The sequence below is a fragment of the Phyllobates terribilis genome, unplaced genomic scaffold (assembly GCF_046119375.1).
Source record: "Phyllobates terribilis strain yellow unplaced genomic scaffold, ASM4611937v1 Scaffold_2__4_contigs__length_985480577, whole genome shotgun sequence".
Lineage (NCBI taxonomy): Eukaryota > Metazoa > Chordata > Amphibia > Anura > Dendrobatidae > Phyllobates > Phyllobates terribilis.
This window is the reverse complement of record NW_027362762.1, coordinates 1,461,047-1,485,240: the sequence shown is the minus strand read 5'-3', so window position 1 is coordinate 1,485,240 and position 24,194 is coordinate 1,461,047. Positions and strand designations below refer to the sequence as shown.

The 24,194-nt window shown below is 47.6% G+C and overlaps 2 protein-coding genes across 7 annotated transcripts in view; one reads left to right on the top strand and one right to left on the bottom strand.

Annotated features, from left to right (window-relative positions):
* Positions 1 to 4,074: 4,074 nt before the first annotated feature.
* RNF169 (ring finger protein 169) lies at positions 4,075 to 8,004 on the top strand. Of its 6 annotated transcripts, none has more exons than XM_073669387.1 (5): positions 4,075 to 4,265; positions 5,279 to 5,359; positions 5,464 to 5,573; positions 6,409 to 6,514; positions 6,808 to 8,004. In XM_073669387.1, exons 1-5 carry the CDS (start codon positions 4,242 to 4,244, stop codon positions 7,879 to 7,881), a joined length of 1,395 nt encoding a protein of 464 aa, XP_073525488.1. In that variant the 5' UTR covers positions 4,075 to 4,241; the 3' UTR covers positions 7,882 to 8,004. The 6 variants fall into 6 exon arrangements, with proteins under 6 accessions (XP_073525488.1, XP_073525485.1, XP_073525487.1 ...); XM_073669384.1 differs by having other exon boundaries at positions 5,461 to 5,573; XM_073669386.1 differs by having other exon boundaries at positions 4,077 to 4,364.
* A 3,291-nt stretch (positions 8,005 to 11,295) lies between these two features.
* Positions 11,296 to 24,194, bottom strand: part of XRRA1 (X-ray radiation resistance associated 1) — a 56,131-nt gene continuing 43,232 nt past the window's right edge. The window contains exons 9-18 of the mRNA XM_073661067.1: positions 23,434 to 23,618; positions 23,304 to 23,353; positions 22,777 to 22,893; positions 20,015 to 20,108; positions 19,820 to 19,938; positions 19,274 to 19,543; positions 18,854 to 19,034; positions 17,298 to 17,413; positions 14,384 to 14,492; positions 11,296 to 14,310 (exon numbers count right to left, since the gene is read on the bottom strand). Of these exons, the coding sequence (XP_073517168.1) occupies positions 14,057 to 14,310; positions 14,384 to 14,492; positions 17,298 to 17,413; positions 18,854 to 19,034; positions 19,274 to 19,543; positions 19,820 to 19,938; positions 20,015 to 20,108; positions 22,777 to 22,893; positions 23,304 to 23,353; positions 23,434 to 23,618 (1,495 nt within the window). The 3' untranslated portion in view covers positions 11,296 to 14,056. The remainder of the gene's footprint in view (positions 14,311 to 14,383; positions 14,493 to 17,297; positions 17,414 to 18,853; positions 19,035 to 19,273; positions 19,544 to 19,819; positions 19,939 to 20,014; positions 20,109 to 22,776; positions 22,894 to 23,303; positions 23,354 to 23,433; positions 23,619 to 24,194) is intronic.

Below are 24,194 nucleotides of genomic sequence, written 5' to 3'. Positions count from 1 at the left end.
AAAGCTGCACTGTGATTGGTTGCTCTGGTACAATGAAAGCTGTACTGTGTGTGGTTGCTCTGGTACAATGAAAGCTGTACTGTGATTGGTTGCCCTGGGACAATGAAAGCTGCACTGTGATTGGTTGCTCTGGGACAATGAAAGCTGCACTGCGATTGGTTGCTCTGGTACAATGAAAGCTGCACTGCGATTGGTTGCTCTGGTACAATGAAAGCTGCACTGTGATTGGTTGCTCTGGTACAATGAAAGATGTACTGTGATTGGTTGCTCTGGTACAATGAAGTTGCACTGTGATTGGATGCTCTGGTACAATGAAAGCTGCACTGTGATTGGTTGCCCTGGTACAATGAAAGCTGCACTGTGATTGGTTGCTCTGGTACAATGAAAGCTGCACTGTGATTGGATGCTCTGGTACAATGACAGCTGCACTGTGATTGGTTGCTCTGGTACAATGAAAGCTGCACTGTGATTGTTGCCCTGGTACAATGAAAGCTGCACTGTGATTGGTTGCTCTGGTACAAAGAAAGCAGCACTGTGTGTGGTTGCTGTGGTACAATGAAAGCTGCACTGTGATTGGTTGCCCTGGTACAATGAAAGCTGCACTGTGATTGGTTGCTCTGGTACAATGAAAGCTGCACTGTGATTGGATGCTCTGGTACAATGACAGCTGCACTGTGATTGGTTACCCTGGTACAATGAAAGCTGCACTGTGTGTGGTTGCTCTGGTACAATGAAAGCTGTACTGTGTGTGGTTGCTCTGGGACAATGAAAGCTGCACTGTGATTGGTTGCTCTGGGACAATGAAAGCTGCACTGTGATTGGTTGCCCTGGGACAATGAAAGCTGCACTGCGATTGGTCTGGTACAATGAAAGCTGCACTGCGATTGGTTGCTCTGGTACAATGAAAGCTGTACTGCGATTGGTTGCTCTGGTACAATGAAAGCTGCACTGTGATTGGTTGCTCTGGGACAATGAAAGCTGCACTGTGATTGGTTGCTCTGGGACAATGAAAGCTGCACTGTGATTGGTTGCTCTGGTACAATGAAAGCTGTACTGCGATTGGTTGCTCTGGTACAATGAAAGCTGCACTGTGATTGGTTGCTCTGGGACAATGAAAGCTGCACTGTGATTGGTTGCTCTGGGACAATGAAAGCTGCACTGCGATTGCTCTGGTACAATGAAAGCTGCACTGTGATTGGTTTCCCTGGTACAATGAAAGCTGCACTGTGATTGGTTGCCCTGGTACAATGAAAGCTGCACTGTGATTGGTTGCTCTGGTACAATGAAAGCTGCACTGTGATTGGTTGCTCTGGCACAATGAAAGCTGCACTTTGATTGATTGCCCTGGTACAATGAAAGCTGCACTGTGATTGGTTGCTCTGGTACAATGAAAGCTGCACTGTGATTGGTTGCCCTCATTCAATGAAAGCTGCACTGTGATTGGTTGCTCTGGTACAATGAAAGCTGCACTGTGATTGGTTGCTCTGGTACAATGAAAGCTGCACTGTGATTGGTTGCTCTGGCACAATGAAAGCTGCACTTTGATTGCCCTGGTACAATGAAAGCTGCACTGTGATTGGTTGCTCTGGTACAATGAAAGCTGCACTGTGATTGGTAGCTCTGGTACAATGACAGCTGCACTGTGATTGGTTGCTCTGGTACAATGAAAGCTGCACTGTGATTGTTGCCCTGGTACAATGAAAGCTGCACTGTGATTGGTTGCTCTGGTACAATGAAAGCTGCACTGTGATTGGTTGCTCTGGTACAATGAAAGTATGCACTATGATTGGTTGCCCTCGTACAATGAAAGCTGCACTGTGATTGGTTGCTTTGACACAATGAAAGCTGCACTGTGATTGGTTGCTCTGGTACAATGAAAGCTGCACTGTGATTGGTTGCTCTGGTACAATGAAAGCTGCACTGTGATTGGATACTCTGGTACAATGACAGCTGCACTGTGATTGCTCTGGTACAATGACAGCTGCACTGTGATTGGTTGCTCTGGTACAATGAAAGCTGCACTGTGATTGGATACTCTGGTACAATGAAAGCTGCACTGTGATTGGTTGCTCTGGTACAATGAAAGCTGCACTGTGATTGGTTGCTCTGGTACAATGAAAGCTGCACTGTGATTGGTTGCTCTGGTACAATGAAAGCTGCACTGTGATTGGATGCTCTGGTACAATGACAGCTGCACTGTGATTGGTTGCTCTGGTACAATGAAAGCTGCACTGTGATTGTTGCCCTGGTACAATGAAAGCTGCACTGTGATTGGTTGCTCTGGTACAATGAAAGCTGCACTGTGATTGATTGCTGTGGTACAATGAAAGCTGCACTGTGATTGGTTGCTCTGGTACAATGAAAGCTGTACTGTGTGTGGTTGCTCTGGTACAATGAAAGCTGTACTGTGATTGATTGCCCTGGGACAATGAAAGCTGCACTGTGATTGGTTGCTCTGGGACAATGAAAGCTGCACTGCGATTGGTTGCTCTGGTACAATGAAAGCTGCACTGCGATTGGTTGCTCTGGTACAATGAAAGCTGCACTGTGATTGGTTGCTCTGGTACAATGAAAGATGTACTGTGATTGGTTGCTCTGGTACAATGAAGTTGCACTGTGATTGGATGCTCTGGTACAATGAAAGCTGCACTGTGATTGGTTGCCCTGGTACAATGAAAGCTGCACTGTGATTGGTTGCTCTGGTACAATGAAAGCTGCACTGTGATTGGATGCTCTGGTACAATGACAGCTGCACTGTGATTGGTTGCTCTGGTACAATGAAAGCTGCACTGTGATTGTTGCCCTGGTACAATGAAAGCTGCACTGTGATTGGTTGCTCTGGTACAAAGAAAGCAGCACTGTGTGTGGTTGCTGTGGTACAATGAAAGCTGCACTGTGATTGGTTGCCCTGGTACAATGAAAGCTGCACTGTGATTGGTTGCTCTGGTACAATGAAAGCTGCACTGTGATTGGATGCTCTGGTACAATGACAGCTGCACTGTGATTGGTTGCTCTGGTACAATGAAAGCTGCACTGTGATTGTTGCCCTGGTACAATGAAAGCTGCACTGTGATTGTTGCCCTGGTACAATGAAAGCTGCACTGTGATTGGTTGCTCTGGTACAAAGAAAGCAGCACTGTGTGTGGTTGCTCTGGTACAATGAAAGCTGTACTGTGTGTGGTTGCTCTGGTACAATGAAAGCTGCACTGTGATTGGCTGCTCTGGTACAATGAAAGCTGCACTGTGATTGGTTACCCTGGTACAATGAAAGCTGCACTGTGATTGGTTGCTCTGGGACAATGAAAGCTGCACTGTGATTGGTTGCTCTGGGACAATGAAAGCTGCACTGTGATTGGTTGCCCTGGGACAATGAAAGCTGCACTGCGATTGGTCTGGTACAATGAAAGCTGCACTGCGATTGGTTGCTCTGGTACAATGAAAGCTGTACTGTGATTGGTTGCTCTGGGACAATGAAAGCTGCACTGTGATTGGTTGCTCTGGGACAATGAAAGCTGCACTGTGATTGGTTGCTCTGGTACAATGAAAGCTGTACTGCGATTGGTTGCTCTGGTACAATGAAAGCTGCACTGTGATTGGTTGCTCTGGGACAATGAAAGCTGCACTGTGATTGGTTGCTCTGGGACAATGAAAGCTGCACTGCGATTGCTCTGGTACAATGAAAGCTGCACTGTGATTGGTTTCCCTGGTACAATGAAAGCTGCACTGTGATTGGTTGCCCTGGTACAATGAAAGCTGCACTGTGATTGGTTGCTGGGAAACAATTTTTCATAAATCTACCAGAGCAGTTTGGAAAATGAAAGCTGATCTCTGATTGGCTGTATCTATCTGCAGTCCGTTATGTGCGGCAGCATATGGCGATACTATAGATTGTGTGACGCGGTTTGCTGAGCTGCTGTATCTAACGCTACCACGAGATATCGCTAATTGTTCAGACCATTTATTTGTGACCTTCACCCTGTAGAATCGCAGTTTGCCTTCAGTACGCGCACAGCCACCAGGAACGATAGAACTACATGTCCCGGCATTCAGTGCGTTCTCAGCTCCGGTCACGTGAACCATTGTCAGCCTTTCCGCTGGTAGGGTGATGAGTTAATCTGTCCAATGTGGCGTTCCGTAGTCAGCCTGCGTCCACGCCCGCTCACGTGATGAGGACGCTGTGTGGCCGCCCGGTGACGTCACTCACGGTCAAACTCGAAAAAAAATAGTAATAATGACGTCAGATGTGGCCGAGCGGATGTCCGGCGGTGAGTGACGTCAGGCGCGGTGTGGGCGGATATCCGGTAATGGCTCCGTGTCTGGAGATGTGATTCCCGCTCGGCATGTCCCGGAGTGCCAAAGCCCAGGTACCGGGTCACACCCGCCGACCGCCGCGACCTCCCGGGCGGTAATGGCGCCGCCGCTCTACCGGTGACGTGACGTGATGTGACGGCCGGTCCCGCCCACAAGACACCATGACGTAACGAGACACGTGTGATGGCACGAGAATCATGGACGTGACGTAACAGCCGAAATACAAGGCGGCCCCGAGTGCAGGCCGGTTCCGGCGGTGTGAGGAGAGCGCCCCCTGGAGGCAGCAGAGACCCTGCACCACCCAGCGGTACCCTGTGACCGGACTGCCCACCACCGACACCATAACCGGAGCCCAGACCCTAAGAGACCGATAACCCGGGACCTGGAACCCTCACATGTCTCCTGCACACCCCCTCCCCCGATGACCTACCGTCTGACCATGTGACCTGCCCCCAACGACCTACCTCCCCAGCCACTCCACGATCTGCCTCCCGAACCCCCAACAACCTACTCTCGGACCACATGACTTGCCATCCAGACCCCCAATGACCTACCCCTGGACCGCGTGACCATCCCCCAATGACCTGCCCCTGACTCCTCCCGACTGCGTGACCTACCCCCCAACGACCTGCTCCTGGATCCTTTGACACCCGTCCCCTGGAACCCCCACCTATCTCCTGCAACATCCCTCCCCTTTTCCCCAGAACTTGCCACCGGACCCTCCATGATCTATCACTACGACCAGGGCTGTGGAGTCAATAAGCCAAACCTCCGACTCCACAGCCCTGACTACGACTTCCTGTGATCTACCCCCTGAATGCTCTGACGTTCCTCCCCCGTCCTCCCTGACTTGTTCTCTCACCTCCAGAGCTGCGGGTCTCGTTCCCTTGTGTCGGTGCTCCGGTTGGAGTGTGAGCTCTTGGGCCGGGGGTCAGAGCGGAGTGTGACCTTCTTGTTGTGTTCTCAGGGTCATGGAGCCCCGGAGGATGCGGCCGATGGAGGACGAGAAATGGAAGACAAGATGTCGCTCAGGCCGTGTCACGTGGCGGTACGTGCCGTGTTGTGTACGCAGCTCCGTTGCAGCTCTGTATTTCCATGGTTACAGCGGTGTTTCCCCGCACAGGACACTTATCTTTTCTTGTTTCCCAGCAGCCTCAGCCGCTCTCGGACTCTGAGAACGAGGAGCCGTTCGCCCGGAGGACGCTGCACAGATCGGCGTTCGTCTCCAAGAACAACCCTGGCGCTCTCACCTCGCTGTCATGGTAACGCACAGCTGCAGTGTCGTGTCTGTGTATCGCTGATAATCAAAAGTGCGTCCTGGTGACATCTGATTATCAGTCGGCCGCTTCTCATCTGTTTTCTGGGTCCGGTCCAGTGATATTCTGGATTATCAGTGATTAGAGTCAAATTATTGGAATTACCGGATTTTTCTCTTTAAAATATGCACTTTTTTTCCCCAAGATTTGAGGAGAAAATAGGGGTGCGTCTTACAAAGTGAAATCCCCTTACCGGCTGTGATGGAGCAGGGTCCCGGAGATGTTGCGGAGGCAGGACGGAGTGTTGGGAGGCGGCTGCAGGCCCCATGCTGTCTGCCACGTTCTGCTGGAGGTGTTCGGTGGTGATCTCGGGGCCGAAATCTCAATCTGAGCATTTTCCCTGAGTCCACCGCATAGGATAATATGTAAGGTGCGGCACTCCGGCTGCCACAAAATGTCGGTGGAGCCCCCACACCACCGAACACCTCCAGCAGAACATGGCAGACAGCATGGGGCCCACAGCCGCCTCCCAACACCCCGTCCTGCCTCCACAGCATCTCCGGCCTCAGCCAGCGGCAACCCTGGGACCCCGCTCTACCAATGCTGCGCCCCCAGGTAAGCTGATTATAATACGCACCTGTTTATTTAAAAACATTTTTTTTCCTATTTTCCTCCACAAAACTTGGGGTGCGTCTTATAATCCGCAAAATACGGTATACCTCACAAAAATACTGAATAAAGTCATCGCAATATAACGGGGCCTCAGGGGTTGCATGTGTTGCACGGTGAAAAGTTTGTGCCCCCCCTGTCACATTGCACTTACCTTACCTCTATTTCCCAGGAGCCTTCAGTCCAGATTGGAGCGCAGCCAGAGCTGCAGTGACCATGTGACAGAGAGCCTCCCCGCGCCGAGCCGCAGGAGAACCCCCCAACTGCAGAAAGCCAAGGTAACGCCTCGCCCCCGAGCCACCCCAGTCGCATCCAGAGCTGCAACCTCAATTCTGCTGCTTTCCTCAGGACATGGGATCTCTGCAGATCTACTAGGGATGGATCTGTTAGTTCAGCAGTGTCAGGTTCCAGCAGATTTTTGGTCACAGCTCTTGATGTGACTAATGCATTGTGTAACTAATAATAAGGGGACCTGCAGAGGACGCCCCGTTATGGGAGGGGGGGGAATCTGCGGACGACGCGCCGTTATGGGGGATGTCTCCTTTTTCACAGTTGTCTTTCTTTCCTCCAGGTGGCCCCGGCGGTCGGCAGCCTTGGGGTCTTCGCTGGCGTCCTCCTGTCCACTGAGAACAGCCGCTCCTTCTCGGCGCCCGTCCTGACGTCTGAGAAACGTGTGATCATTAACTCCTTTAACTCTTTCACGCCTCTGCACAAGCCTGAGAGATCTATCAGCCCCGAGAGCAATGACAGCATTTCCGAGGAGCTGAACCACTTCAAGCCCATCGTCTGCTCGCCCTGCACTCCGCCCAAAAAGCTCCCGGACGGGCGAGTCCTGAGCCCCGTCATCATCAAGTCCACGCCGAGGAACCTAAGGAGGAACTTGCAGAAGCCCACCTCCTACGAGGCCAGCCCCGTCATTCTGAAGAAATGGGAACAGGTGTTTCAGGACCGACAGATGAAGAGGACTCTTTCCAAAGGGACCCTGACAACCCCGGCCGACCAGGGCGGGCTGACAACCATCGCCAAGGAGGCTAAACCTGCGGACCTAGAACTTTTACCCTCCTCCAGTAGGGAGGAGACCCTGGTGACGTGTAGTGATGGGTGGCCCAGGCCCCTTCCCGGTAGCAGGTGTCCCCAGAGTAAAGGACCCCACTCCGAACTCCTCACCGTTAAAGACTATCTAGATGGCAGCGCCAACTCGCACCCAGGGGCACGGACGCGGTTGGCTGCTCGACTGACCTCCCACAAAAAGACTTGCTTGGTATCCAAACCCATAAAGCGGGCGCACAAGAAAAAGAACGCCCAGCCTATGGGGTTACCGAACGGTGCCAGCTTTACCACCGCCGAAAACATCAGCCCGGGGTACCCCCAACGCCGGGGCCAAAAGAGACGCTGCAAAACCAAACACCTCGAAAAGAACGGCGCCATCAAGAGGCTGAGGGTCACCTGCCGGGCGGGGGGGCAGGGTGGCTTTGAGCGTCTTTGGCGGGAGACGGAGAAGAAGCTGCGCCAGGAGGAGGAGGACAAAAAACTGGCGTTGAAGCTGCAGCAGGTGTTCGACAAGGAGCAGCGGATAGTGAACCGGTGTAAGGGCAGCAGGGACGAGTACCCGCTGCGGTCCAAGAGCGCCGCCGGCACCAGCTAGAGCCGTCATCTTTTCTACATTGACTCAGAGTTTTCTTTAATTTTCTATAATGGGACAATTATACTGAAGACGTGGGACCCCCGAAGATCCAGGACGCCCCCAATAAATACAAATCTGATCTAACGGGTCTTGGTTGTGTCTAGCGATCACCATGATGGATCCAATCACGACTTTCCCAGACTCCCGAATGGAAATCGCTTAGTTATCCAATTATATGGGGGTCTTGGAAAGCCGAGTGACCACAGCACATAGATGTCCTGTGATCCTGCTGTCTGTAATCCCGCGCCGTTCAGGAGGCTGGTAAAGCAGAGTAACGTGGAAAGTGGTCCCCAGTACAGTGGGCGATCCTGGATGTACACTGACGGGTGACGTCTATAGCTCCCATGGGACTTCGTCCAACATGGCTGTCACCCAGCTTTCCCTGACTCCTGTTCGTATAGCCCCCCCCCCTGCAGTCACTCACATAGTCTCCGGCTTCCTGCGGTCCAACTTGTCTTGTGATGAGAGCTTTTTGTGATTATCACTGTAAGGCCACGGCCCCACTATCAGTATTTGGTCAGTATTTTTTCTCAGGAGTGGGAGCCAAAATCAGGAGTGGGTGATAAATGCAGAATTGGTGACTTGTTTCTATTCTACCTTTTCTCTGATTGTTCCTCACCTGGTTTTGGCTCCCACTCCTGAGAAAAAATACTGACCGAATACTGACCAAATACTGATAGTGGGGCCGTGGCCTTAGTTGATGGATCACAACTGACAATTGGTGACCAAACGCAGGAGATTTAAGCTGATTGGTGGCAGTGCCGTCTGCTAGACCCCCACCAGTCCTATTGGACAGGACGGCCATCCATATGACCGCTCTGAACAATCCCTTTAATTGTTTTGTGCACTTCATACAGACTGGCTCCGCCACCCGCTTAAAATACAAGTCTAGGGCTCGTTTGGAGACATCAGGGATTTTTATCCTATATGTAAAAAAAAAAAAAAAAAAAAAAAAAGTGATTTCATTGTTTTGGATCAAATTCTCATCAGTTTGCAAAGCTCCAAACAAGTAGTGTTACAAACTGATAGCGCTGAGATACAGCGTACGTGTGCCATCTTTGATTTTCATGTCCCCATAGACTTGTGTCATTACGATCTGTAACTTGGATCAGTAACTGATGTCCCCTGTGTTTTTTTTTCTTTTTAAACACAAGGAGATGTAAGCAATAATCACAGGGTGGACAGCAGTGTGAGCAGCCTCTTCTTACCTCAGCACCTCTGCGATCTCCAGTATTAGATCAGATAGATAGGGTGGACAGCAGTGTGAGCAGCCTATTCTTACCTCACATCCCTGGTATATTCAGTATTATATCAGATTGAGCAACCTGTTCTTGCCTCACATCCCTGGTACATCCAGTATTATATCAGAGAGACAGGGTAGACAGCAGTGTGAGCAGCCTCTTCTTACCTCAGCACCTCTAGTATCTCCAGTATTAGATCAGATAGGATTGACAGCAGTGTGAGCGGCCTCTTCTTACCTCATCACCCCTAAGATCTCCAGTATTAGATCAGATAGACAGGGTGGACAGCAGTGTGAGCAGCCTCAGCTCCTCTGCGGTCTCCAGTATTAGATCAGATAGGGTGGACCGCAGTGTGAACAGCCTCTTCTTACCTCAGCACCTCTGCGGTCTCCAGTATTAGATCAGATAGGGTGGACAGCAGTGTGAGCGGCCTCTTCTTACCTCAGCACCTCTGCGGTCTCCAGTATTAGATCAGATAAGACAGGGTGGACAGCAGTGTGAGCAGCCTCTTCTTACCTCAGCAGTCTCCAGTATTATATCAGATAGATAGGGTGGACAGCAGTGTGAGCAGCCTCTTCTTACCTCAGCACCTCTGTGGTCTCCAGTATTAGATGAGATAGACAGGGTGGACAGCAGTGTGAGCAGCCTCTTCTTACCTCAGAACCACTGGGGTCTCCAGTATTAGATCAGATAGACAGGGTGGACAGCAGTGTGAGCAGCCTCTTCTTACCTCACATCCCTGGTATCTCCAGTATTAGATCAGATAGACAGGGTGGACAGCAGTGTGAGCAGCCTCTTCTTACCTCAGCACCTCTGCGGTCTCCAGTATTAGATCAGATACAGGGTGGACAGCAGTGTGAGCAGCCTCTTCTTACCTCAGCGGTCTCCAGTATTAGATCAGATACAGGGTGGACAGCAGTGTGAGCAGCCTCTTCTTACCTCACATCCCTGGTATCTCCAGTATTAGATCAGATAGATAGGGTGGACAGCAGTGTGAGCGGCCTCTTCTTACCTCAGCACCTCTGTGGTCTCCAGTATTAGATCATATAGACAGGGTGGACAGCAGTGTGAGCAGCCTCTTCTTACCTCAGCACCTCTGCGGTCTCCAGTATTAGATCAGATAGGGTGGACAGCAGTGTGAGCAGCCTCTTCTTACCTCAGCACCTCTGTGGTCTCCAGTATTAGATCAGATAGACAGGGTGGACAGCAGTGTGAGCAGCCTCTTCTTACCTCAGCACCTCTGGTATCTCCAGTATTAGATCAGATAGATAGGGTGGACAGCAGTGTGAGCAGCCTCTTCTTACCTCAGCACCCCTGAGATCTCCAGTATTAGATCAGATAGATAGGGTGGACAGCAGTGTGAGCAGCCTCTTCTTACCTCAGCACCTCTGGTACATCCAGTATTAGATCAGATAGACAGGGTGGACAGCAGTGTGAGCAGCCTTTCTTACCTCAGCACCTCTGGTATCTCCAGTATTAGATCAGATAGATAGGGTGGACAGCAGTGTGAGCAGCCTCTTCTTACCTCAGCACCTCTGGTACATCCAGTATTAGATCAGATAGACAGGGTGGACAGCAGTGTGAGCAGCCTTTCTTACCTCAGCACCTCTGGTATCTCCAGTATTAGATCAGATAGACAGGGTGGACAGCAGTGTGAGCAGCCTCTTCTTACCTCAGCACCCCTGAGATCTCCAGTATTAGATCAGATAGACAGGGTGGACAGCAGTGTGAGCAGCCTCTTCTTACCTCAGCACCTCTGGTACATCCAGTATTAGATCAGATAGACAGGGTGGACAGCAGTGTGAGCAGCCTTTCTTACCTCAGCACCTCTGGTATCTCCAGTATTAGATCAGATAGACAGGGTGGACAGCAGTGTGAGCAGCCTCTTCTTACCTCAGCACCTCTGGTATCTCCAGTGTTAGATCAGTATGACTATCTTTGTACATGTTAGGGCAGGGGCACCATTTCATACTGCACTTGCTCACAGGCTGCTGTCACATTACCCCTCAGACACAGAAGACGGACTTTCAATTAGAGTCTTTGAATGTGTTTAGATTTTTAGATGTATATACAAAAGAGCAAAAGAACCAATCAGATCTCAGCGTTCATACAAAAGAGCCAAGGAGAAAAATTAAAGATTTTAATTTGAGGTTACCACGGCATTACAGTTTTATTTTTTTTGTTTTTTTTTACGATAATTGTTTCTCTTAATAAATTAATGACACTGCTGATTATAATGTATTATATACAGAATTATTCTACATAAGAAACGGAGACTGTATTATACATCAGAGCTGCACTCACTATTCTGCTGGTGCAGTCACTGTGTACATACATTACATACCTGATCCTGAGTTACCTCCTGTATTATACTCCAGAGCTGCACTCACTATTCTGCTGGTGGAGTCACTGTGTACATACATTACATTACTGATCCTGAGTTACCTCCTGTATTATACTCCAGAGCTGCACTCACTATTCTGCTGGTGCAGTCACTGTATACATACATTACATTACTGATCCTGAGTTACATCCTGTATTATACTCCAGAGCTGCACTCACTATTCTGCTGGTGCAGTCACTGTGTACATACATTACATTACTGATCCTGAGCTACATCCTGTCTTATACTCCAGAGCTGCACTCACTATTCTGCTGGTGCACTCACTGTGTACATACATTACATTACTGATCCTGAGTTACATCCTGTATTATACTCCAGAGCTGCACTCACTATTCTGCTGGTGCAGTCACTGTGTCCATACATTACATTACTGATCCGGAGTTACATCCTGTATTATACTCCAGAGCTGCACTCACTATTCTGCTGGTGCAGTCACTGTGTACATACATTACATTACTGATCCTGAGTTACATCCTGTATTATACCCCAGAGCTGCACTCACTATTCTGCTGGTGCACTCACTGTGTACATACATTACATTACTGATCCTGAGTTACATCCTGTATATACTCCAGAGCTGCACTCACTATTCTGCTGGTACAGTCACAGTGTACATACATTACTGATCCTGTGTTATATCCTGTATTATACTCCAGAGCTGCACTCACTATTCTGCTGGTGGAGTCACTGTGTACAGACATTACATTACTGATCCGGAGTTACATCCTGTATTATACTCCAGAGCTGCACTCACTATTCTGTTGGTGCATTCACTGTGTACATACATTACATTACTGATCCTGAGTTACATCCTGTATTATACTCCAGAGCTGCACTCACTATTCTGCTGGTGCAGTCACTGTGTACATACATTACATTACTGATCCTGAGTTACATCCTGTATTATACTCCAGAGCTGCACTCACTATTCTGCTGGTGGAGTCACTGTGTACATACATTACATTACTGATCCGGAGTTACATCCTGTATTATACTCCAGAGCTGCACTCACTATTCTGCTGGTGCCGTCACTGTGTACATACATTACATTACTGATCCTGTACTGATCCTGAGTTACATCCTGTATTATGCCCCAGAGCTGCACTCACTATTCTGCTGGTGCAGTCACTGTGTACATACATTACATTACTGATCCTGAGTTATATCTTGTATTATACTCCAGAGCTGCACTCACTATTCTGCTTCAGCAGTCACTGTGTACATACATTACATTACTGATCCTGTACTGATCCTGAGTTACATCCTGTGTTATACTCCGAGCTGCACTCACTATTCTGCTGGTGCAGTCACTGTGCACATACATTACATTACTGATCCTGAGTTACATCCTGTATTATACTCCAGAGCTGCACTCACTATTCTGCTGGTGCAGTCACTGTGTACATACATTACATTACTGATCCTGAGTTATATCTTGTATTATACTCCAGAGCTGCACTCACTATTCTGCTTCAGCAGTCACTGTGTACATACATTACATTACTGATCCGGAGTTACATCCTGTATTATACTCCAGAGCTGCACTCACTATTCTGCTGGTGCCGTCACTGTGTACATACATTACATTACTGATCCTGTACTGATCCTGAGTTACATCCTGTATTATGCCCCAGAGCTGCACTCACTATTCTGCTGGTGCAGTCACTGTGTACATACATTACATTACTGATCCTGAGTTATATCTTGTATTATACTCCAGAGCTGCACTCACTATTCTGCTGGTGCAGTCACTGTGTACATACATTACATTACTGATCCTGAGTTTCATCCTGTATTATACTCCAGAGCTGCACTCACTATTCTGCTGGTGCAGTCACTGTGTACATACATTACATTACTGATCCTGAGTTATATCTTGTATTATACTCCAGAGCTGCACTCACTATTCTGCTTCAGCAGTCACTGTGTACATACATTACATTACTGATCCTGAGTTACATCCTGTATTATACTCCAGAGCTGCACTCACTATTCTGCTGGTGCAGTCACTGTGCACATACATTACATTACTGATCCTGAGTTACCTCCTGTATTATACTCCAGAGCTGCACTCACTATTCTGCTGGTGCAGTCACTGTGTACATACATTACATTACTGATCCTGAGTTACATCCTGTATTATACTCCAGAGCTGCACTCACTATTCTGCTGGTGCAGTCACTGTGTACATACATTACATTGCTGATCTTGTGTTCTATCCTGTATTATACTCCAGAGCTGCACTCACTATTCTGCTTACACAAGCTCCTATAATGCAGGAAGGCGGAGAGATCATAGAATTCTAAACTATAGAACAAGTTCTATGCAGTCAATGAACAAGCGAGAAATGTTAGTAATTTCAGCCCTGAAGCCACAGAATTCTGATTGCAGCTCTGAGGGATCAGTTTGCACTCGGTGATGTACGCTCTCCAGCTTTTTCTGTGGATTAATTCCAGCTGTGACCTGTACATTGGTGTTTGCTCATGGACGCTCAGTTCGGGTATTTTTGCGGCTCCAGATCTCCGGCTCCTCGGCTCCTCCCGTTTGTCGTCCTCTTGTGAACGTCGCCCACTTTCCCCTGAGCCTGCAGCAGCTGCCTGGCGGTGTCCCGCAGCCCGGCCTCCACCTCGGACGCCCGCTTCACCGCCTGCTCGTGGAAGGATTTATACTTCCTCCGTACTTCGCTCAGCAGCAGTTTTGCTTCTTTGTGTTCTGCGCTGGAGTTTCCTTCCAGAAGGGCAGATCCTGTAAAGAAGGAGCCGGTCAGGGACTGGAGGTCAGCGCTGTGCTCAGCCTCATCTACTAGATCACAGCATACCCAGTGGGGCCTCCAGCAGGTGGCGCCGCTCCCTCATGCTGCTCAGCACCTCCACCACCACATCCTGCTTACATCTCTGAGGAGGCGGCAGAAAAGGGTCTTTACCCAACTGGAAAGACAGCAGAAAAAACAAAAGTGATCAACAATTACATTAAAGCCCTGCACTGTGCTGAGCGCTGACCAATCAGCTGTCTGCCCTGCTGCTCCTCCCCCTCACAGACACAGGAAGCTGCAGCTGCATCCCCTTCTCCCCCCATCTAATTATCCCCATACTGCATCCCCCTCAGCTATCATAGTTTACATACACAGTGGCTTGCGAAAATATTCACCCCCTTGGCTTTTTACCTGTTTTTTTGCATTACAACCTGTGTGTAAATATTTTTGTAATCCGATTTGTGTGCGATGCATCAGAGCTAAAGAGTCATATATATAAAATATAAAATATAGACATAAATTACTTTAATGGGCTCAAATAACTAAAAATTGGCATGTGCATATGTATTCACCCCTTTTGCGATGAAGCCCCTAAAAACTTCTGGTGCAAGCAATTCCCTTCATAAGTCCCATGCTTAGTGACAGGACATCCCCCTGTGTGCAATGTCACATGTCTGCCCCCCTGTGTGCAATCTAAGTGTCACATGTCTGTCACTATATACACTTTACCTTTTCTGAAAGGCCACTGAGGCTGCAACACCATTAACAAGAGGCACCACTAACCAAACACCACCATGAAGACCAAGGAGATCTCCAAACACCACCATGAAGACCAAGGAGACCTCCGAATACCACCATGAAGACCAAGGAAGAGATCTCCAAACAACACCATGAAGACCAAGGAGGAGATCTCCAAACAACACCATGAAGACCAAGGAGGAGATCTCCAAACAACACCATGAAGACCAAGGAGGAGATCTCCAAACAACACCATGAAGACCAAGGAGGAGATCTCCAAACAACACCATGAAGACCAAGGTGCTCTCGAAACGACAAGAAAACCAAGGAGATCTCCAAACAACACCATGAAGACCAAGGAGATCTTGAAACAACACCATGAAGGCCAATGAGATCTCCAAACAACACCATGAATACCAAGGAGGAGATCTCCAAACAACACCATGAAGACCAAGGAGATCTCCAAACAACACCATGAAGACCAAGGAGGAGATCTACAAACAACACCATGAAGACCAAGAAGGAGATCTCCAAACAACACCATGAAGACCAAGGAGGAGATCTCCAAACAACACCATGAAGACCAAGGAGGAGATCTCGAAACAACACCATGAAGACCAAGGAGGAGGAGATCTCGAAATAACACCATGAAGACCAAGGAGGAGATCTCGAAACAACACCATGAAGACCAAGGAGGAGGAGATCTCGAAACAACACAATGAAGACCAAGGAGGAAATCTCCAAACAACACCATGAAGACCAAGGAGGAAATCTCCAAACAACACCATGAAGACCAAGGAGGAGATCTCCAAACAACACCATGAAGACCAAGGAGGAGATCTCCAAACAACACCATGAAGACCAAGGAGGAGATCTCCAAACAACACCATGAAGACCAAGGAGGAGATCTCCAAACAACACCATGAAGACCAAGGAGGAGATCTCCAAACAACACCATGAAGACCAAGGAGGAGATCTCCAAACAACACCATGAAGACCAAGGAGATCTCCAAACAACACAATGAAGACCAAGGAGGAGATCTCCAAACAACACCATGAAGACCAAGGAGATCTCCAAACAACACCATGAAGACCAAGGAAATCTCCAAACAACACCATGAAGACCAAGGAGATCTACAATGAAGTCAGGGACAAAATTGTTGAGAAGTACAAGTCAGGGTTGGGTTATAAAAAAATAAATAAATAAAAATATCCCAATCTCTGATGATTCCCCGGAGCACCATCAAATCAATTATCATCAAATGGAAAGAACAAGGTACCACAACAAACCTGCCAAGAGAGGGCGCCCACCAACACTCTCAGCCCGGGCAAGGAGGGCATTAATCAGAGAGGCAGCACAGAGACCAAAGGTAACCCTGATCGAGTTGCAGAGTTCCCAAGCAGAGACTGGAGTATATGTCCATACGACCACAACAAGCCGTACACTCTGTAGAGGTGGCCTTTATGGAAGAGTGGGCAGAAAAAAGCCTTTTATTACACACAAAAATTACAAGGCTCATTTTGAGTTTGCCAAAAGAAGTCATGTGGGAGACTCCCCAAATGCATGGAGAAAAGTGCTGTGGTCAGAGAAGACCAAAATTGAACTTTTTAGCCACCAAGGTAAATGCAATGTCTGGCACCAAACCAGCACAGATAATTACTCCAAGAACACCATCCCCACAGTGAAACATGTTGGTGGCAGCATCATGCTGAGGGGATATTTTTCGGCAGCAGGGACAGGGAATGTGGTCTAAGTCTAGGAGAATATGGATGGTGCGAAATACAGGGATATTCTTGAGCAAAACCTGTTTGTCTGTCAGTGATTTGAGACTGGGGTGGAGGTTCATCTTCCAGTAAGACAATGGCCCAAAGCATACGGCTAGAGCAACACTGGAGTGGTGTAAGAAGAAATGTGTAAATGTTTTGGAGCGGCCGAGTCACAGCCCAGACCTTAATCCAATGGAGAATCTGTGGTCAGATGTGAACACTGATGTTCACCAGAGGAAACCATCGAACCTGAAGGAGCTGGAGCAGTTATGACTTAAGGAATGGGCAAAAATCCCAGGGGCAAGATGGGGAAAGCCTCAAAAAGTAAAGTGAAATTCCAGGTTGTGAGGTAGCATAACACAAAAATATGCCAAGCAGGGGGGGGTGGATACTTTCGCAAGCAACTGTAATACAGGATGTGATCAGGATCAGTACTAGTCACTAGACGTGCCTCCTTGTATACGGGGAGACTTACCTTGTTCTCTCGGGGGATATACGGCTTCTGGACACTGTGCAGCCTGGGTCTGTACTCCCTGTATACGAGCAGGCGGCGGAGGGCATACTCCAGGGCCCGTACATTGCTCTGTATACCTGCAATACAAAAGGCAGGTAAGTGTATGATACAGGCATCACCCTGCAGAGGAGGAGCACTTAAAGGGCTGCTCCACGAGGCAGCATGGGTTTCCCTTACTCATTTTACAATTAGTAGCAATCAATGTGCATGTTCCTTTAATTCCCTTATCGTCAGCCGCAGTAATGTGTCCCATTCTGCCTGGCTTATAATCCCTCCCTATTCAGCCCTGATCTTTGCCCAGACTCCGTAATCAGTACCGGATCACGGCTTCTATATGAAATGATCAGTGTGGACGGAGCCTTAGGATTATATGGGATATGGTTGCCGGTGGTTGGGTGGATAGGATGGCTCCCGTTACCGCTCCCGTTACCCTGAAGCTGCAGCAGATAAGTGGCGGTGCACCGGAGGTTATGCTCCACGTCAGACGCTCGTTTCACCGCCCCCTTGTGGAAGGATTTATATTTTATACGGTATAATTACTGAGCAGGTAGGTGGTTACATCTTATATTATTTTATGAAAACAAAAATGTCAACATTTAACCCAAAAACTTTAAAAAAAGTATTTTTGCAACGATATTTTATATGCATCATTTTTCTGATATAGAGCTACAAATGTCCTGCATTACCACAAGATTACCTAATAAAATCCTATCTGTCTGCAGCCACCACTAGGGGGGGCTCCCTGTATACAGAGATACATAAGACCCTGTCTGCAGCCACCACTAGGGGGGGCTGCCTGTATACAGAGATACATGATAAGACCCTGTCTGCAGCCACCACTAGGGGGAGCTCCCTGTATACAGAGATACATAATAAGATTCTGTCTGCAGCCACCACTAGGGGGAGCTAACTGTATACAGAGATACATGATAAGATTCTGTCTGCAGCCACCACTAGGGGGAGCTAACTGTATACAGAGATACATAAGATTCTGTCTGCAGCCACCACTAGGGGGAGCTAACTGTATACAGAGATACAAGATAAGATTCTGTCTGCAGCCACCACTAGGGGGAGCTAACTGTATACAGAGATACATGATAAGATCATGTCTACAGCCACCACTAGGGGGAGCTCCCTGTATACAGAGATACATGATAAGACCCTGTCTGTAGCCACCACTAGGGGGAGCTCCCTGTATACAGAGATACATGAGATCCTGTCTGCAGCCACCAGTAGGGGGAGCACCTTGTATACAGAGATACATGATAAGATTTTGTCTGCAGCCACCACTAGGGGGAGCTCCCTGTATACAGAGATACATGATAAGATTCTGTCTGCAGCCACCACTAGGGGGAGCTCCCTGTATACAGAGATACATGATAAGAGTCTGTCTGCAGCCACCACTAGAGGGAGCTCCCTGTATACAGAGATACATGATAAGATTCTGTCTGAAGCCACCACTAGAGGGAGCTCCCTGTATGCAGAGATATAGGATTCTGCCCACATCGCTCACTCACCCACTGGTTGTATGAACCCGGGATCCGCCTGTACATCGTACAGCTCCTCGTAGCCTCTGAACCTCTCTGGGATCTTCTTCAGTTCTGTCTCCTTATCCGTTGCTGTGTTTTGCTCCTCGGGGGCGGGGCTTGTGCTGAGTGGGCGGAGCTGTTCTATACTGGAATCTGGTACATTCTCCACCTAACAATAAGGAATGATCAGCGAGAACCTCACACATTGTATAACGGTATTACATGGAGTAGCAAAATTCTGACCTCAGGGTTCACTTACTTAATAGTATCCGTCACCTTACACCCACACTGAGGACTCCAACACAAGGTAATCATTATTCCCTTCTGTCAATTCATTTCTATTCACAGAAGGATGAACAACTAATAAAGCAAAATATCATTGTGGCTCCTTGGGGGGCTGTCACCCACCTGAGTCATGAAGACGGACCCCACCCCTGGGTGACTGCTGAAGCTCATCCCCTCCTCCGAGGTCGGGGTCGGCTCAGCAAGCTCTTGGCTCTGCCCCTGCGGAGCGTCCATCAACTTTTCAGAAGAGGATTTTCTGATTGGTGGGAGAGGGGCGGATGACATCACAGATTGGGTGACATCACTCTCGGGAGGGGGCAGTCTGAACAAAGATGGTAAAAGAGACTCCACCACAAGAGGTTGTTTGGGGATCTTGGGAACGTGAGTTCTGATCTTGGAGAAACATTATACATAGAAATAAGAAGAGGAAGCGGAAAATGACATCACCGTGGGATCAGACTACACAGGGACACGTTGTAGTCTGTTACCATGGAGACACATAAACCTATATAAGAGCTGTATACAAAAAAAAAGATTTTTCAAAAAAAAAACACCAATTTCAATCTTGATTAATATTTCTTATTTCTGATACAATAAAGCGAGAAAGTAATCTTCTGAAGTATACACCCCCCGGGGAGCCTTAAATACATAAGCCCCGCCCCCGCTCACCTTCCTCTTCTCTTTTCTTGGTATGATAAGATGGGGTTTATCAAATCCGAGAGACTTTTTACAAATCACTTTGATCCCGAGTCTTTGCTGAAGGAAGCTAATGAGTAATGGTGGATCACCTGTGGACAAAGGGGAGGCGGCTACAGGGTCACATGGTCTATACCGGTCACCATATATCGCAGTATATATTATTACCTTTTCTGAGAGTCGTCAGGGGGTTCCCATTAATTATAATCTCTGCAAGCGAGGGGAACAGCGCCACAGGCAGGACATCCTCGTCATGACATATCTGGAATTGATATCAAGAAACCACAATGCTTTACACTGTGTTCCAAATTATTATGCAAATAACATTTTCTCAGATTTCCCAAATTCCCTATATGAATTGCAGTCATTGTAATTTTCCCGTCAAATAACTATTAGAGTACAATTGAAAGGTTTTTGTATAAACTGCCTATGATAACAGGATATTTTTTAAAAAATAAAACACTCAAACTGCACTCAAAATGCATGTTCCAAATTATTCTGCACAGCAGAGTTTTCAACCTTTTCATTTTAATAAAGAACAAAAAAATGGTCATTTGTGAAATTATAAGCATTAGCAGGTTATTACACACTGAAATCAAACAGTTTTCAACTCAAAACTTTATTCTAGGTGATGTTACATTTTCACATAGTACCCCTTCTTTGAAAGGAGCTTCTGAACTCTCTCGTCCATTGAATTTGTCAGGTTTTGGATGGTTTCGGCTTCAATTGTTTTGCATGAGGACAGAATACCCTCCCAGAGCTGTTGCTTAGATGTGAACTGCCTCCCGCCATCATAGACACTCCTTTTGATGATGCTCCAGAGGTTCTCAATGGGGTTGAGGTCAGGGGAGCATGGGGGCCACACCATAAGTTTGTCCCCTTTTATGCCCATATCAGCCAGAGATGCAGATGTGTTATGTGCAGCATGAGACGGGGCATTATCATGCATGAAATGATCTCGATGGTCCAGATGGATGGAGTGGAGGATGACTGGTTGATGGACACCCCATGCAAACACGGCTATGGCGCTAACAAGGAGGAGGTGGAGTAATGTTTTGGGCTGGAATCATGGGGAGAGAGATTGTCGGCCCCTTTAGGATCCCTGAAGGCGCTAAAGATGAACTCCATAATGTATGTGGATTTTCTCAAACAGCACTTCCTTCCATGGTTCAAGAAGAAGAACCGTGCATTCCGCAGCAAGATCATTTCATGCATGATAATGCACCATCTCATGCTGCACATAAAACATCTGCATCTCTGGCTGATATGGGCATAAAAGGGGACAAACTTATGGTGTGACCCCCATGCTCCCCTCACCTCTACCCCATTCAGAACCTTTGGAGCATCATTAAAAGGAGTGTCTATGATGGCGGGAGGCAGTTCACATCTAAGCAACAGCTCTGGGAGGGTATTCTGTCCTCATGCAAAACAATTGAAGCAGAAACCATCCAAAACCTGACAAATTCAATGGACGAGAGAGTTCAGAAGCTCCTTTCGAACAAGGGGTCCTATGTGCAAATGTAACATCACCTAGAATAAAGTTTTGAGTTGAAAACTGTTTGATTTCAGTTTCTAATAACCTGCTAATGCTTATAATTTCACAAATGACCATTTTTTTGTTCTTTATTAAAATGAAAAGGTTGAAAACTCTGCTGTGCATAATAATTTGGAACATGCATTTTGAGTGCAGTTTGAGTTTTTATTTTTAAAAAAATATCCTGTTATCATAGGCAGTTTATACAAAAACCTTTCACTTGTACTCTAATAGTTATTTGACTGGAAAATTACAATGACTGCAATTCATATAGGTAATTTGGGAAAATCAGAGAAAATATTATTTGCATAATAATTTGGAACACAGTGTATAGTCTTTATATAAGGCCTGAATGTAGAGCTACAGGCAGAAATTCACCACTACAGAGGGAAAATCCACAGCTAATAAGAGGCTGAGAAAATCTGTACACAGGGAGCTCCCCCTAGTGGTGGCTGCAGACAGAATCTTATGTTTCTCTGTATACAGGGAGCTCCCCCTAGTGGTGGCTGCAGACAGAATCTTATGTTTCTCTGTATACAGGGAGCTCCCCCTAGTGGTGGCTGCAGACAGAATCTTATAATGTATGTCTGTATACAGGGAACTCGCCCTAGTGGTGGCTGCAGACAGAATCTTATCATGTATCTCTGTATACAGGGAGCTCCCCCTAGTGGTGGCTGCAGACAGGATCTTATCATGTATCTCTGTATACAGGGAGCTCCCCCTAGTGGTGACTGCAGACAGAATCTTATCATGTATCTCTGTATACAGGGAGCTCCCCCTAGTGGTGGCTGCAGACAGGATCTTATCATGTATCTCTGTATACAGGAGCTCCCCCTAGGGGTGGCTGCAGACATAATCTTATCATGCATCTCTGTATGCAGGGAGCTCCCCCTAGTGGTGGCTGCAGACAGAATCTTATCATGTATCTCTGTATACAGGGAGCTCCCCCTAGTGGTGGCTGCAGACAGAATCTTATCATGTATCTCTGTATACAGGGAGCTCCCCCTAGTGGTGGCTGCAGACAGAATCTTATGTTTCTCTGTATACAAGGCGCTCCCCTTAGTGGTGACTGCAGACAGAATCTTATCATGTATCTCTATATACAGGGAGCTCCCCCTAGTGGTGGCTGCAGACAGGATCTTATCATGTATCTCTGTATACAGGAGCTCCCCCTAGTGGTGGCTGCAGACAGAATCTTATCATGTATCTCTGTATACAGTGAGCTCCCCCTAGTGCTGACTGCAGACAGAATCTTATCATGTATCTCTGTATACAGGGAGCTCCCCCTAGTGGTGGCTGCAGACAGGATCTTATCATGTATCTCTGTATACAGGGATCTCCCCCTAGTGGTGGCTGCAGACAGGATCTTATCATGTATAGAGATGGGGGTCCGTACCTTGTTATCCGCCAGACTCAGGGTCTTCAGGTTTGGCAGAGGAGGTGATGTGAACTCTGCGGGTGACATGAGGGGGCCATACAGGGATGCGGTGGGAAAGCTGATATCCATGGGTTTCTGCAAGACAAAAAAGAGAGCTGTTATATAGAATTACATGGTAGATAACCAATGATGCATTGATGATAATGATGACTCATGCACTGTCTAGTCCGGGGGGTCAGCAACCTGCTGCACCGAAGATATATATTGATGTGATAGTACAACTCCCAGCATTTCCTGACTGTCGGGATACTGAGGGTTTAGCTTTGCAAAGCTGAGATGCTGCAGGTTGCTGACCCCTGGACTAGTGGATGCAACTCTAACAACCGCTCAGCTGTTAGTATCAGATCAAGCCAGTGTGAATGTGAAGGTTTCTATTCATTGGCAGCGAGCAGAGGTCTGAACAATCGGTGCCGAACTGGACCAGTAAAATACATCATGAGGCTACAGAACTGGAGATGATGTAAAACCCCCAGTATTGTACTCACCAGGGCACGGTGGGATGTGAGTGGATACCGGGGGGAGGGGAAGACCACCTCTGCAACCAGAAGCAAAAGTCAGAGAGAAACTTTCAGGAGTTGCCCTTTAAATTCCAGCTGATAGGAGCGGAGCTGTCACCTGTCCGGTCAGGATCCTTCCTGCTGTGTGACACCACGTAATCCACTCTGTCATCAGCCGCCGCACTGCGCTCCAGCTCATCTACTGTCACCTCACCCTCCAGAACAGCACCTGAGAGGACGGGGACCGAAGTCAGGGCGGGGACCGAAGACAGGGCGTTCTTATCCAGATTCAGCAGCCGCAACCTGGAGAAAGCAAAGACCCAGAAATTATATACATATATATATATACACATGATCATTACAGGAGGAAGCTGCACTGATCCTGAGTTACCTCCTGTATTATACTCCAGAGCTGCACTCACTATTCTGCTGGTGCAGTCACTGTGTACATACATTACATTACTGATCCTGAGTTACATCCTGTATTATACTCCAGAGCTGCACTCACTATTCTGCTGGTGCAGTCACTGTGTACATACATTACATTACTGATCCTGAGTTACCTCCTGTATTATACTCCAGAGCTGCACTCACTATGTACATACATTACATTACTGATCCTGTACTGATCCTGAGTTACATCCTGTATTATACTCCAGAGCTGCACTCACTATTCTGCTGGTGCAGTCACTGTGTACATACATTACATTACTGATCCTGAGTTACATCCTGTATTTTACTCCAGAGCTGCACTCACTATTCTGCTGGTGCAGTCACTGTGTACATACATTACATTACTGATCCTGAGTTACATCCTGTATTTTACTCCAGAGCTGCACTCACTGTTCTGCTGGTGCAGTCACTGTGTACATACATTAC

Excerpts from the sequence above, each read along its gene's own strand:
- RNF169 (XM_073669384.1), top strand. The coding sequence starts at position 4,242 with ATGTGGCCGAGCGGATGTCCGGCG. Across the intron at positions 4,266-5,278 it reads GGCCGAGCGGATGTCCGGCG|GGTCATGGAGCCCCGGAGGA; the intron begins GTGAGTGACGTC and ends TTGTGTTCTCAG. Across the intron at positions 5,360-5,460 it reads TCAGGCCGTGTCACGTGGCG|CAGCCTCAGCCGCTCTCGGA; the intron begins GTACGTGCCGTG and ends CTTGTTTCCCAG.